We start from the raw sequence: 15,255 nt of genomic DNA on the forward strand, positions 1-15,255 counted from the left end.
AAGGAAATTTAAAAGTTACTGCGAGGTAATGCAAGAGTTGTCCGTTGCTGTGACCCTTTAGAGGCCCAGTAGGTTTCTTTTATCCACTTTAGTGCCAAAAATCAAGGTAGACGAAGAGGACACAATGAGAGGAGGTCATTAAAAGAGATCATTAAATGAGGTCCAATATAAGAGCAAAACAATGTGTTTCATGTATGAATGAAATTAGATTTAGTGTCCTCATCATTCCTTACAGATGGGATGTTTTCCTGCACCTTTATTTTTCCAAGTGGGATTTGTTACCATTGTACGCCAAGCTTTCCGCCTCATCCAAGTATAAAAACAGTGCAAATCTGAATTGTTTTCAAGTAATGTACGCGTGACCAATGAACGCAACAAATTTCCCATCGCTGCTTTGTTAAAGGGAAATTACCGTTTTTTACAACCTGGAACTTATTTCTGGTATAAAATACGATCATTTACTCACCCATATAACTTCGGTGTCATTTGGAGACGTATATTTAGATCCAGCGGAGCGCTGCGTATATCCATATAGTGGGAGTGACTGGGGCACCGAAACGCAGCCTCTAAATAACAGCTGTTCCTCTCTCTGCCTCTGCATCCTCCTTTCAACGAGCTCCTCATCCGTATACTCTGGCTCAAAACGGTAAGGACGTCCATCATAAACAAAGTTGTCGTCCACAACCTCACAATTGGAAAAATATTCTGCCATGTTGCAAAAAAATAGCAGTAGCAAATTACAGATAAACAAGCCGACCGTCGCTGGTGCGCGTGGCGCTCAGAGATGACATCATCCAGGTCAGAGGTTAGTAGGTCAATCTACAGACCCCGGATGATGATAACAGGTAACTCCGGACTCAATGGGGTATAGCACTAGCGTATCATAACAAAATATTGGTGAAATTAACGACTTTCGCGGGAGATAATGCGTTATTTAGAGGCTGCGTTTCGGTGCCCCAGTCACTCCCACTATATGGATATACGTGGCGCTCCACTGGATCTAAATATCTTCCGAATGACTCCAAATGATACCAAAGTTATATGGGTGAGTAAACGATCGTATTTAATGCCAGAAATAAGGTCCAGGATGTAAAAAACAGTAATTCCCTTTTAAGTTTAACAGCAACATGAAATTTAAAGGATTATTTATAGATGGTGAAAGTGTTACAACAAATTTCACCATATATCCATGCAGGCTTTGTTCTTATAAATGTAATATTCTCAACTAAAACAGAAGAAAAAAACAATTTCTCTGTCAAATAAGCTGTGACTGAACAGGAATAAATGCAAAGGCATATCAGTCCTTTCTTTGAAAATAATAAAAAGGGGCGAAATTTTACAAATCTGTTTCTGGCAATGTACTTTTTGCCATTATCTTACGCATAGCAAGCATCCAAGCAGGAAATGTTCATTTTCTATGACAGCTGCTAAGAGCTAGTTGGGAAAAATGACAACCTGGAATGAACTGAAATGCAATGTATTAGTTGTATTAGCATGTTAAAAATGTGGGTGAGAACACAAGAGAAAATCTTTATAAATCACATCCTTCCTCCAGAAAGTATTGCATTTGTATTAGCCATCAACAGCCAATTTAAACAAAAGCAACTTCACACTTGAATATAAAACAGACTTTAGAATTAGAGGTGAGTCTTTCGGCAATTTAAGCCTGTTCAAAATAAAGGCCTCTTTGTTTATTCTGGAGAAACCAATATCTCAGAATACATCATTTGTTTATGAAATGGAATAACTTTTGAAACCCACTCTGCCCAAAGAAGATGTGTTGGTGCTCATTTTTAACAAAAGCAATTTGTCTGGAGGAACGACTATGTACACCCTCCAACAACGCTGTCACAATGAGCGTCTCTTGCAGGCAGATGAACCGTCACGTAGGATGAGGAAGACAGGTGTTTGGGTGAACACTCGGGCACGGTCCTGACAAAGAGATATGTGCTAGAGATTGTACTTTCATTAACGCTGCTGCACCACTTAATTGCCCTGGTGGCAGTCGGATGTGAATTATTAATGTGGACCGTGATGTATTTTTATTAAAACTGCCTGTCTCGAGTGGCGGTGAGCCGACTCCAAATAAATCCTGTGACACACCTCGGAAACAGAGTTTGCTTGGTATCTGTGTGTGTGTGTGTTCATAAAATGTCTTTAATGGGACCTGACATGACAGCCCATAGTATCAATAAGCCAATGTGCTCGAAGGAGTCCCACAGACTACATTTTAATGAGAGAACTGGCTCTCTGGGCCATTTTGACATTTAAGAAGTTATTGATTATCAGAGATATCACCAAGGTGTGAAACCAATCTAATGGCAAGTGAAAGTGGGAGCTTGGTCCTCTGTGGAGATCTTGACGTTAAATGGAACTACATCATAAGGTAGTGCTGGCATCCACTTGCAGACGTTTTTATTGGAAACTAAAAGAGTTGAGGCATAGCATTCCACTGCAGGTCAGGATACAAGTGGATTATTCGATGTCTTTGTCACAAATTGTTATGGCAACCTTATCTCCAGGAGTCGGTATTGACTCACCGGAAGAGTCGGTCTTCCGTACTCTTCTAGATTTGGATTAGATCAAATCAGGCAAAAATTGGCATTTCTTGTGAGCAGCTGTTTCTTATTTTATGCCGCAAACCTCGCTGAAGTTGCGCAGACTGTTGCACGCAGCTCCTCATGTAACAGCTCAGTGTGGTGTCAAAAAAATGCCAAAAAATCGAATGGCTCGGAGCTCGGAAACTTCACGACAAAAGTCAACTTGCCACTTAAAATGTTTTTTAATGTGACGCTGCAGCAGTGGGAAATGCTTACTTTGTGTTAACAACAATCTTGAAATGTTCTGGAGTCATATCCAGAATGCTACTCGCAGAGATTTATTTTGTTTTTTCCCTTAGATTGTCTGCATTGCATTTTAGTAGAATGTCAAAAGTAGCTATAGCTATAGAAAAAGTAAATATTTATATTCTAAGGATATAAATATTCAAGTGACATTGAATACTTAATATTCAAGGGATATTATAAGACGGGCAATACGCATAAGAATTAGTATTCAATGAGTTTACTATTTTATGTTTGATTTTTAAGGAGTTGTTAAATTTTAATGATTCCAGTCCAGTACAACAAGTTCAAAGTTTTCATGCTCTGAATTAAGAGCGGCCTATTTCTTCCCAATTGCTGTTTTTAAATCATCTCTACTTTATAATACAAAAAAATACTTTTGGGCACATGATACGTAAATATAAACTGGAGAATGTGTTTTTCTCCAGTGGCTGGCCATCATGAATGAGACATTTTACAGAGTATTGCTTTATTTTGAAAATTAAAAGCTCTGAGAACTGTATTTTCCAGTGTTTTCCCAATTACACGGTGCAGCCTAATTACTGACAACTGGAATGGCAAGCTGAGAATGGTAGGCATAGACCGCCATCTTTTGTTTCTAACCTGAGACAAGAGCTGCGAACATTGTATTGATACATGTTAATTACCAACCTTTCACCACTGTGTTGACAGAAAATGCAAACCAACCACCATTCATTCAAAGCCATTACCTTTAATTAGACATATCATTTTTAGAAGGGTTATCAGATATAAACAACACTATACGTCTCATGTTTCTGATTGGAACTGATAAATAAATCACATTATGGTATTTTTGAGTATTTTTGGACCTTTCCAGCCTCCTTATCCAGCAATTAAAGAGCAGAGGGGGTGCCTGCTGTATTTCCCCTTTGCCTCTGCCCCGTTAACGCCCTTTTCTTTTTTTTTTGGATTGTGGAGATGGGGGTTGGTTGCTAGCTAGCCCGGTGCCTGCATGTCAACATGCACTAATATGGATGTTTTTGTTTTATTGTGTGTTTGTTTGTCTGTTTGTTTGTGTTTGCATCCTCTGCAGTGTTGTTTACCAGGATGGATTTTATGGTGCAGATATTTATGTAAGTATCATTTACCGGTATGACGTTGCATGCTACACCGCCATCTCCGTGGTTTCTGCCCCCATTGCTGCGCATATGCAAGCCTCACCCCCCGCGATCATTCATGGCTTCACCTTAAGCTGGGGGAGCGGATAGGTGCTCATGTCACAGCCCTGGCTAAGAGACTATAGGCTACAAACACGGACTAGAGCTGCATGGCAAATAAAAGTGTTTTTCACCGATGCAAAAAACACATAATTACCTCCACGGGGTGACAAACCATTTACACCTTTGTAAAAAATAAATTTCCCTTCAGGGAAAGTCTGAAAAATATGATATATAATTTAGTCTCTATTCACGATGAGTATATGGTCACTTTCTGTGGTGCTACAATTTATGCCTACGTGCACTTTTATAATATGTAATAATGAACCATACACTGAGCACAGGATTTAGATGAATTTAGATCATCCATAAACATGGAATACCATACAACTATGTTTATTATTCAGTTAGTTTGTATTTTCAAATGATTAACTACTATTTCTATTTACTACTATCACATTTTTTATACGTATAAAAAGAGTATTGGAGTGTTCTAATTAAATCCAACTGTGACACACAAACTGGTATCATCTGCATAAAAAGAGTTACATCCATACAAAGTAAATATATTTCTCGTGTTTATCCCCTATTATTTTATTTCTTGTCAGCATATTATTATTATTATTATTATTACATCTGATTTAAAAAGAAAAAACTATCTAACCCAGTGGCATGTAGACTTTTTCAAAATATAAGACAATACGCCGATGACACTGATGTGTATTATAGAGAAAGAATCAGGTACATTTTACTGGTTAATGCTGTGAGGCATGGTTGTCCTCACTCTACTAGCTAACTATTGCCAAAATATTTAGAATAATGATGACAATAAATAAAAGGGAAATTATACGTTACTTAAGAGACTGATGTGGAAATTTAAGAAAAACAGCATGTGAATTCCCAGTCAATGTAAAAATTTACCTGATTTCATACTGGTCCTTAAACTCAGCATTTCAAGGTTGCGAAAGACACACACGCACCTACCCACTGACAAATATGTGCTTTTTTTTTTTCGATCCACTGCTGCCTTGAAGAAGGTTGAGGCTCACAGAAATGAGAAATCACGTCGTTAATAAGCAGAATTCCAAGCGCCGAGTCTTACTCTGTCACAATGGACAATGGAAACCACAAGCACTGTGTGTATGTACAGTGTGTACGTAGTTGTGTGTGTGTGTGAGAGTGTGGAGGAGGTGCTTAGATAGCTCCCATAACATTCGACCTCTTGCATCCCCATTAGCCCCATGCCCCTGCCACAGGGATTGATCGCCATGCTGGAATCACAACATTTAATATTCATTAGCAAAGGGATCTAGAGCCCCGAAGCTGTGTTTATGTTTACTGAAAAAAAAATAAAGACTTTAGCAGCGTATTCAGCGTATACACATTTACTCCTTCTTTACTGCTTCAAATGTTCAAATAAAAATAATTAAGCAATATAAAGTGTCACTTTAACAAAACTGTTATGGCATGGTATAGTATTCTTCAGTGACATATACACACAAGGCTATTAGGGCTGTATTGTTGAGCATTGGGTAGAAGATCAATATTAACCATTATGTGGAGGAATGTACATCCAAAATATTATCAAAAATAATTGCACCTTTGCTGTGGGAATATACATTTAGAATATTTTACTATGTGAGCTACTGGATAATAGGATTATTTATTATATCCTGCTTTCACTTTTGTAGGAAAAGGCCTTTATTAGTTTAATTTGATTTAATAATAAATAGATAGGCAGAAGATACACCCTATTGTTAAAATTTTTGACATCTGACTTTTTAAAAAAATATCCAATTCTAAATGCTTTCAATTTTGTGCAGTCCATTGTGTCAAGGCAGGGAAAACAGATAGACAAACAAGGTGAGGATTCCTCACTGGCCTTACTTTCCTTCACTGATTCAGCTCCTGTGATTGATTGGAAGCTGTGAAACTGTGCGTGTGTGTGTAGCCAGCACTCGACCGTACGCACATTCACCCCGGGTATTTATCTCCTTTCCAAACATAACCTGCACCCACACACGCATTCACGCGGGGCTGTAAGGGTCGCCATTAGTCACTCAGTCAGGAGTGACAGTCACACAGTGGCTGGTGACTAACACAGGCCGGCCTGTTTATCTTCCTGCCACGGCCCATCATCACACACTCAAAGTATCACTTTCTCGCCTCCACACTTTATAGTGGTAATAATGCATTGTTCATGTCAGGGCAGACTCACTCAGTCAGTCATCGGGGCATGGTAGGGTGGAAGGCGAAAGGGTGTGAGAAGTGCAGCTGTTTTATAATAAATTATCGCGGGGGGTGTCTCGGCCATTTGCCATCTAAAGTTAACAGCATCAAATTATATATAACTACTTGCATCTGATCATACATATGGGGTGACTACACCCTCAAATTCTGTTAGAAGCCTCTCTTCTGGTATACTTTGAAAAACGCAAAAGTGAAGCTAGGAAGCTATGACTATCAAAGGCGCAAACTCAAGGCGACATAGCGTTTGAGAGGTGGACGACTGGGGATACCGGAGATTGACTGACTGCCACTTGGTAATGCACTGGTGGTAGTCTGAGCGATGAGAAGCTAGTGTTAGACCCTGCTGAAGAGATGGGGATCGTGGTGGAGCTTTGATAGTCACTAGAAGGGCTTTGAGAGAGTTACTGAGTGGAAAATGGTTACTTGCTCTCATCAGTACACAGCAATGGCCACTTGGAATACATTACTGGTTCGTCAGTGTATTGCGTTTAATGCCACTGACGAGGAAGAAGACTCATTCGAGATGTTTTTTTTTTTTTTTCGATTTCCGTCAGTCTTGATAAGAAATTGCCGGAACTCTTAAGTGGAACTCTACCCCATAATCTTGGTACCCATCCCATAACTTCCTAGTTAGGGGCGCATCACAGAATTCAAATCCAACCAACCTGGAGTTGAAAATTATGTATTAACACACGTACATTTAGATGGACCAATCACCTTTGTCAATATGGCAGCAAAAATACACTTATAAATGGTGAAAATTTTACAGTGTCATCACCAAGAGTTTTCATGTCTTGGTCTGACTCAATTTAAAATCATTTGATCTGAATCCATACTCTTAGCTAAATCTCTTCAAGACTAGATGGATTAAATATAGCAAAACACGGTTTAAGACTCAGTGCATGGTTAGAATTGGTACTTTTGTTGCATGTCATTGCCACACCTTGCTTTTTCATCATTTCAGAAATATGCATTTGTGTGTATGTTCCTTTTTACGTGCAGTGTTTTTTTTTTTCCCTGCATGCCACGTACAGTATGCGTCAAAGTGTCAAAGCGGTCGATATGTTTTATTTTGTTAATAATTTGTTACTTTCTGGAGCATGTTGAGCATGTACATTACATTTACCATTTGCATGGCTAAACTGCGCTATCATGCACCACACCATTGAACCTTACGTATCCTTGATATTAAAGCTGCATGCTTATGTGTCTTTGGCCACTTGGGGGTAGCAGAACACACTTTAAACACAGTATTTACATAATATCATGTCATACAGCCCTAATGGCAGACGCTGTAAATATCCAGCTGATATATTGGCATATTAAAAGTGTCCACCTGATGAATTTAGGACAATATTTTCTCTCTTCAAGGTCTTCCAAATTTTAGCAGCTAAATGCTTCACAGCCATGCAAAGCTGCAGCCGCTGCCAGAAAAACAGTTAATAAGAGGAGTTTGTTGACCATAAAACCAAAACAATGAACTAAAAGGGATTACAGATGTCCATAAAGCTAACATACCAACAAGATATCAGTATATTGTGGGTTTTACATCACATCATGAAATCTCAATGAAGGACCACCCTCCCCTGTCCCCACTCCTAACCCTAGCCATATAATCCTTTAAAATTGTTCCTGAAGTGGCACAATGTTTATGAGTAATAAATATCACGTAGTGATATTGTAGTTGCTGAAATGCAAATTTGTTTGCATGCACCTGCTTTGGGGTCTGTTAATTTGTACTTGGGACGTGCAGAGAAGGGAACTGATATGCTAGATAAACTGTGGAGGCTTCACAGAGTGTATTAGATGGCCCTGTGATGCTGACACTGAACAACACTGCCATGCATGATGCAGCATTGTGTCAGCACTTACAGTTTGACATAGTGCTGACAAACACTACTACAGCTAGACTGCCTCAGACAAACGAAAACTGGCTTCAGTAAGACTTGCACAGCCTGTCCAGTAAACTGCAGTGAGCAGACACTAAAAGAAGAAAATATCACTACTTACTCCAAACGTTATCCTCTGCCAATCTAGAACCGCAGCCCTAAACAATGGAAATAATTGTAATAATAAAAGCATTCATTAAATGTCAGTACTACGATGAAAGAGTGTTTTTTTTCTTATCTTACGAGAACAATTATTATTACAAAATGAGCAAAACCCAAATCATACCATCGATTCTATAAACATTAATGTAGTCACTGGATCTGATCAGTTTGCTGGTAGTCTTTTTATTTTCCATTGTTAATTGAATGTTTACCTCAAATGGAGTGATGTTTGGGGGCGTGGCTAGATTAATTGACTCGTCAACTCAGTGGTCCCCAGTCGGATCCACCCATCGCTCCGCCCCAGCTCCTCCCTCTCATCATTGACGAAACATGGCAAGCGGTCATGAACAAACCAGTAACTCAAATCAGTGGCTAAATTAACCTTTTTTTCCATCTATGGACAAAAATTTAAACTGGAACTAATAGTGTGCATGTAAACACTGTCACTATGACTGTTTTACTGAGTCTCTGAGATATTTTAGAGTGCAGAGATGCCACTTCACAAAGGACGTCCTTCAAACTAACGCTGCATTATCTCATCATATTCCCCCACTATGTCTGAAGATTAGTTCATTAACTCTGACAGTGAATTTGAAGGAGACGTAATATCAAACTGTGAGGATGCGTGCAGGCAGGTTCCGACATAACAATGCAGATCTTTTGGAATAACTAAAAAATAAGGTTTACTCCTCAACCAATTTTTAGTTACAATTAGATTCGATTAAAAAAAATAATCTAATTAATTAGAGGCTCTTTAGTTAATTAATCCCGATTAATCGCAATTTAATCGCATAACAATATTTGCCCCCAAAAGCAACAATTTTTAATTTAAATGGATTTCACTGAATCAAATAATAGACCCAGACATGAATATTGTAAACTCAAGCTCTTTTAATGTCTGGGAAAATGCATGTAATTGCATTTCAATTTAAAACAGTAGAAAAAGAAAGAAAATATCCCCAGCCAAAACTGAACAGACCTAAAGTTAAAGTGGCATTTCAGAACAGTATTGACTTTAAATGGTAAAAAAAAACAGCAACAACAAAAAAAAAAACACCGCTTGTTTGTACTCAGACCGGGTCTGCTAGCGCTAACGGCTCTGGCGGTTTCTGTGCTCGCTGCAACATGCTTTGCATTTAGATGGCACCGTAGGGTTGAAGTGCTTCAGAGGTATGCGAACTCTGTTTTGCACAGTTTGCATAAAACCACGCTTTTATCAAGGCTTCCATCAGGTAGTTTTTTTAAATGAAATTTGCCTTCCATCAGTCCTAGCAACATACTTTCACCTGATTCCTCTATTCTGGTAGCGGTTAGCCGAGCTCTGACGTGTGCATCAGTGTAGTCGGTGTACCAGGAAATGTTGCACTGACAAACGTTCCACGTTGTTTGGAATGCAAACTGCTATTAAATACGTTCATTTTTTAAACGTGATATATATATATATATTTTTTTTTTGTAATAAATTAATCGCAATTAACACGTTAAAGTCCCACCACTAGTTACAATACATTACCTTCACCCAAGGACCCAAGTTATGTGACTCCCCGGTCTAACTTTTAAATATAAAAATGTAAAAACCACACACATGCTACAGCTACAAAATACGCATTAAAATCTATTTTAAAAAAAGGGACTAGTACACCTTTAAAATTAGTTTTTCGACTTTAAATAACCTTAAACAACAAAATACTACACATAAAAACAAAATGCACCTTATAACATTAATATTGTACACAGCATATTCTTTTAATTTTCCATACTTATATTCATACAGAAATGCATGGATAGTTAGTGCTCCATACCTTATGCCCATGACATTTTCACATCCAATTAAATATTATACAGTGTCAACTGTGCTCTGGAGCTTAATGTGCCAAATTTGGAGGTCTAACAGCCTCTCTTTCGCAGCTCTGGGTTTAATCTCACCGATGCATTAAGAGATTAGGTGAACCTTTAAACACATGCAAACACTGTCACGGGGCCGCGCGACCTCAGAGACACACCGTATACAATATACAACCCTTGCGGCTTTTGGCTTAAACGCGCTCAGGAGAGACTGAACCTGGTTTGAAACACGCAGCCTTTGTCAGCATCTGGATGGTGATTCCAAACAAGCCTGTGGGTTTGTCGGCTTTGCCAGCAGCTCATTTCGTTGCCAGCCACAGCCACAGTTTCTCTCACCCCCGGCTTTAGAAGATTATGCAGCGGTACAAAAGCAAAGCAAAACTGTCAGAAAAGTTGAATCCACACATAGGCTATTGGATTGGGTTGAATTAAACTGTTTTTTTTTGTGTGTGTGTTCTACCCATTGAACTTCTTTGCACGTTTCATTTGATCTGCTGGATTGTTACGTATGTTTACACCATATGCTTAAATTCTCCATACTCATGACCCCTTTTCTTTTCACAGCTTTTGTTATAATTTTTACACACACCTCTGCAGATCCAGTTACCTGCAACCATAATCATTCTTCTTTATCTTCTTACTATCAGAGTGAATGACAGTTTCCATCAGGGTTGTGTCAGCTATACATAAAGTTGTTGATCATGGAAATTCCCATATTGAACATACCACTTTTAGGTTTTTTATAAGAAACACTTGTAAAGAAATCATTAATTATATCTTACCCACAATTTTATATTTGGCGGTGTTGAACTGGGTTTGAAACAGCTTTTAGACAATTATTTTTTTAAATAAAAATCTAATTTAAGTGAACAGTCACCCGAAACAATATTCAATTATAATAATTACCAAGTCTCCCTAACAATTGGGTGTTATTACCTAATTATTTGAGGGACTTGGTAATTCTAAATTCTGTTACAGACAATATATTTCACACGTATGCGGATCTAGTTATATGAACATGCATTTCTATATTTACGGGCGGACCTGAGCAGCTAATGGCAAATATAATCCTGTCATTTTGTATTTATGTTCTCGGTTATGTTCTAGTCTCACAGATGTAGAACAAACCATCTGCTGTAGGACTCCTATCTCTGCATTAAACACACATTAACAAATTGTTAATAACGTTGGTATGTATTAGTTTTGGCATTTAGGACAAGAAAGAAAGTTTTTTTTCTGTTTCCCCCCCCCCCCATCCCACTGAATTCATTAACTTTGCTATTATCTGCTTGTGTGTGTGTTTCTAGGGTGGTTACGCTGCCTACAGATATGCCCAGCCTACTGCTGCCACAGCTGCTGCATACAGTGACAGGTAAGATGCAAACTGTCGTGGGCATATAGCGAGGGTTGGTTTTGGGATGGTGTCATTCATCCCTGGCTGCACCGGCTTCATTCACCTTCACACGGTGTCCATTCCGGACATGTCTGTTCATAAGGTGCCGATCGAGTCTCGCAGCTTTCTCGAAAACCCGTCATGCACACAAACAGCAAAAGACGGTGCGACTATATCCTCCAACACTGCAGCGCCCGTTCGAATCACGCTTGTTCGGAGTGCTCCAGTAGCAGTTTTATCTAACGACGTTCGGCGACACGTAAAAAGCTTAAAACGTGTTCCCACGATGTGCAAAATATGCAAGTAGCATGCTATTTATACATAGCACAGCCCACATTTGCGGTTCTGGGGTCTGGAAAGGAGTCTCAAAACTCACAAATGTAGCCCGATCCGTATGTGTCATGCGTATATATCATTCATTTGCACAAAAAACATGCCATTTTCTCGAGATCTTAGTATGCTTTCGTGTTGGAACATTACATTAGCTAGAGCACCATGAATTACCCATAAATCTTGTAGATCGTAACACATTTGTCTCCATTTCTTAGGCTATTTACTCTCCATTCTAAAAGGTGTTGTTTGTGAGCCTTTGACATGTATTTCTACGGTTAGACCAGAACAACCCCAAACCATAAGAGTTCATATTGTCTCCCACCACCAAACCTGACTCAATATTGCACAACAATATCCATTGCAACGGCACCACAATGCACAAATTCAAAACTTGAAGTGAAGTCGAATCAGTACCTCTCTGAGAAATTCACAACACTGGAGGTTTATTAAGAGGCTATTGCACTGGATTGGACTGCAAGCTAGAGTCAAGAATTCACTCTGCAAATGATAGAAACACAAACGAAGAATCATAGTTCTGGTTAAACGGTGAAAATATGACGAATGAATATTGTAAACGGGCTTGGAGTTGAAATAGTGGTTTCTAGGGCTGAAATGTTATTTGAGGGTGCTTTATCTCCCATATGCCCCTTCCCCATTTTATTAATAATAGATATATTCATAACACAATGAATAATTTGTGTTAAATTAGTAAGCACGGCTGTGTAATTTTAGTTTATAATTGCATGGGACTTGCAGATGTCTGTCCTTTTTGATTCATTATTCATCTTCCGCCTCACTTTCTCCAACTCGTTTTCTTTTTCTTTTTTTCTTTTTTTTTTTTTTGCAAGCTCAGTTTGAATTAACAATCTCGGCTGGCAGAAACACAATTCATCGAAGTCAGTAGCGTGATGTCAAATTATTCTAGACAAGGCTTTGACTCCAGGCAATAGAGCAGGTAATATTTTAGCAGACGATGTAGGTATACAGCTGGTTTACCGGAAAAGAAACTATCGTGCTTATGAATGATGACACTATATTTGCCAAGGGAGAATTAAGGGGGGAGCCGAGATTAGAAGTGGAGAAGATTTATTCACTGCCTCGGTGCTTTTATTCAGAACACATCAGGGGAAACTGATACGTGAGATTAAAGCAGTGGTCCTCCACTTCTTAAAAACCTTTGTGTGACACACTCGCGCACATGAATCTAGGGGACAGGAGGAAGTAATAAGCGGTGACTCGAGAAACATTTCCTGTGGCACATGTGTATGATTGCTGTGAGAACTGATGCTGAATGGCACGACTCGGCTGCCAATGTTGATACACATAGTAATCAGATGAAGGCTCATAATGCACCGTAGGGCATCTGTATCCTCTACTGGCTTTACAATGCTAAGTACAACATGCAACATACAACAGTTTTGGTCTTTATATAATTCATAATTTATTCATAATTAATTATATATACACAAAAATATAAATTATAATTATGCTGAGGTTTATTTTGGTCTCATCTTTCTTCCTCTCCTCTGTTGTTCTCCTTGCCTAAACACTTTCATCCCTAATTTATGTTCCTCTATGCGTGTGGAGGGAAACAAAACAAACACTTAATGATGTTATGAACAAGTCCAGTGTCCATTAAAACGGAGCCTGTTCCAAACAGGGTCAAATTGTGACTCTCTAGTGCCTCGACATAGAAAAATGAAGGACAAGTCGCTGATTCCTCCTATTTGGCAAAGTGAGGCAAAACTTTAAGGGATAGGGTGCCGACATCTTGCAAGTTTGGAGACAGAGTCTGTGCAGTATTGTCTGTGAGTGGTGCCACGTTATTGATCTCAGTCACGTTTGCATTTTGGTTAGATTATTGGTTGGATTATATTTTTTTAAAACAAGTAGCATTATGGATTCAGACATTATAAATGCTAACTACCGGTTGCCAACTCTTTTCCCCACAGAGCTTATGTTGGAGTTTTGTTTAAGCTAGCTAGCTAGCTAATGACATCAATTCACGAACAATCTCCCTTCGCAAAAAATTTACTTACCGAAAAATACTGCAAAGATCCCTCAGATCCTTGAGGTTGGTTAGCACAGGTTACCGCAAAACTAACCATTTTGTAGGTTTCAAATGTTTCAAAAACAGTTTCTACTCTCAATACAACTCTCGAAAAGGAGTGCACAGGTGAATTTGGGAAATCTTGTTAGTGGCAAGTCATGGCTCTCGATCATGATGTTGCATATCCTGTTTCTGTAGCATCAAATAACTATAAACTAAAATTAAACTTATTTTTAAAAATAAACACTTGGATATACATCACCATTATATTAACTACCTACCTGTAACAAAGTTTTTGACTTGTTCTTTAGTGTTTAGTTTTTTGTAAAGCCTGAGTCCCATCCACTAACATGGAGGAGGTGTGGCTTCTGAACTATACCGCAGCTAGCCACCAGGGGGAGCCCAGCATGCTTTGTCGTCACATTTGGGGAACTGTCATGGCATCCATTTTTTTTTTACAGTCTATGTGTTTCACTCAATAAAAAGCCAAATTGCACATATAACCCAGTCTATCTAGGTTCTGTTGTGGGAAGGGAGTCTCTCACATAAAGGGTATGCCATGAGCGGTTGTCACGTTACTTTAGTCAGCCATAAAGTGTGTAGGTAAGCTCAGGTTTTAGTAAAGCAGTAACTGAGTGGCTCTTTCAGAAAGGGAAGACGGGTGGGACAAGTTGAGCTAATCAAGCTTAGACCTAAGAGAGCAATGAAAGTGCTGCTTCCCACCAAACCAAAACCAAATGTCTATTCCAATGAACCAGTTGAATTCCCTAATAAGGCTTCCCTGGGAGTCAATTTGGAGTTTTTTGTGGGGTTTTTTTGGGCTGTGTTTTTGTAGAGGCCACAAAGGATTTTATCATGCAGTCCACAGTGGAGCATTTAGCTGGGCAAGAATCGTTGGCTTGGGCTAGGGTTGCATCTGATGATTTCTGCAAATGACACCAATTCCCATGCAGTGTTGACTGGGATTAATGAGTACTGGTACCTACTGTTGGCAGGTATTGCTCATGAGAAGTTACAGTTGTAACACAGTATAAAGATGAAATATTATCCTGACAAAACCAGCATATTGTGTTGTACCACTGCATCAGCAGTATCATTTTGTATTTGAGGTCTGCACGAGTATTCTATAAAACTAAAAAATGTATTCAAGAGGTAAACCATATCAAATTTCTCCCATCTCTGCAAAGAAATGGCAGTCCTGAATTTTTTTGTAAGGCAAATGTTCACAAGAGCACTGTTTCACAGAGGTCTGGTGTGACATTAAAGGTTCCCTTGTATAGTGTGTAGCCATCTGTGCAGGGCCACGCTGGCA

The 15,255-nt window shown here is 38.9% G+C and overlaps 1 protein-coding gene across 5 annotated transcripts in view; it reads left to right on the forward strand.

Annotated features, from left to right (window-relative positions):
- rbfox1 (RNA binding fox-1 homolog 1) overlaps nucleotides 1-15,255 on the forward strand; it is a 55,369-nt gene that overhangs the window by 26,290 nt on the left and 13,824 nt on the right. For all 5 annotated transcript variants that reach the window (XM_084570777.1, XM_084570779.1, XM_084570775.1 and 2 more), the window contains 2 exons: nucleotides 3,898-3,937; nucleotides 11,475-11,539. In XM_084570777.1, coding sequence (XP_084426903.1) covers nucleotides 3,898-3,937; nucleotides 11,475-11,539 — 105 coding nt within the window. The remainder of the gene's footprint in view (nucleotides 1-3,897; nucleotides 3,938-11,474; nucleotides 11,540-15,255) is intronic.

The sequence above is a fragment of the Chelon labrosus genome, assembly GCF_963514085.1.
Source record: "Chelon labrosus genome assembly, chromosome: 21".
In the NCBI taxonomy this organism is placed as follows: Eukaryota; Metazoa; Chordata; class Actinopteri; order Mugiliformes; family Mugilidae; genus Chelon; species Chelon labrosus.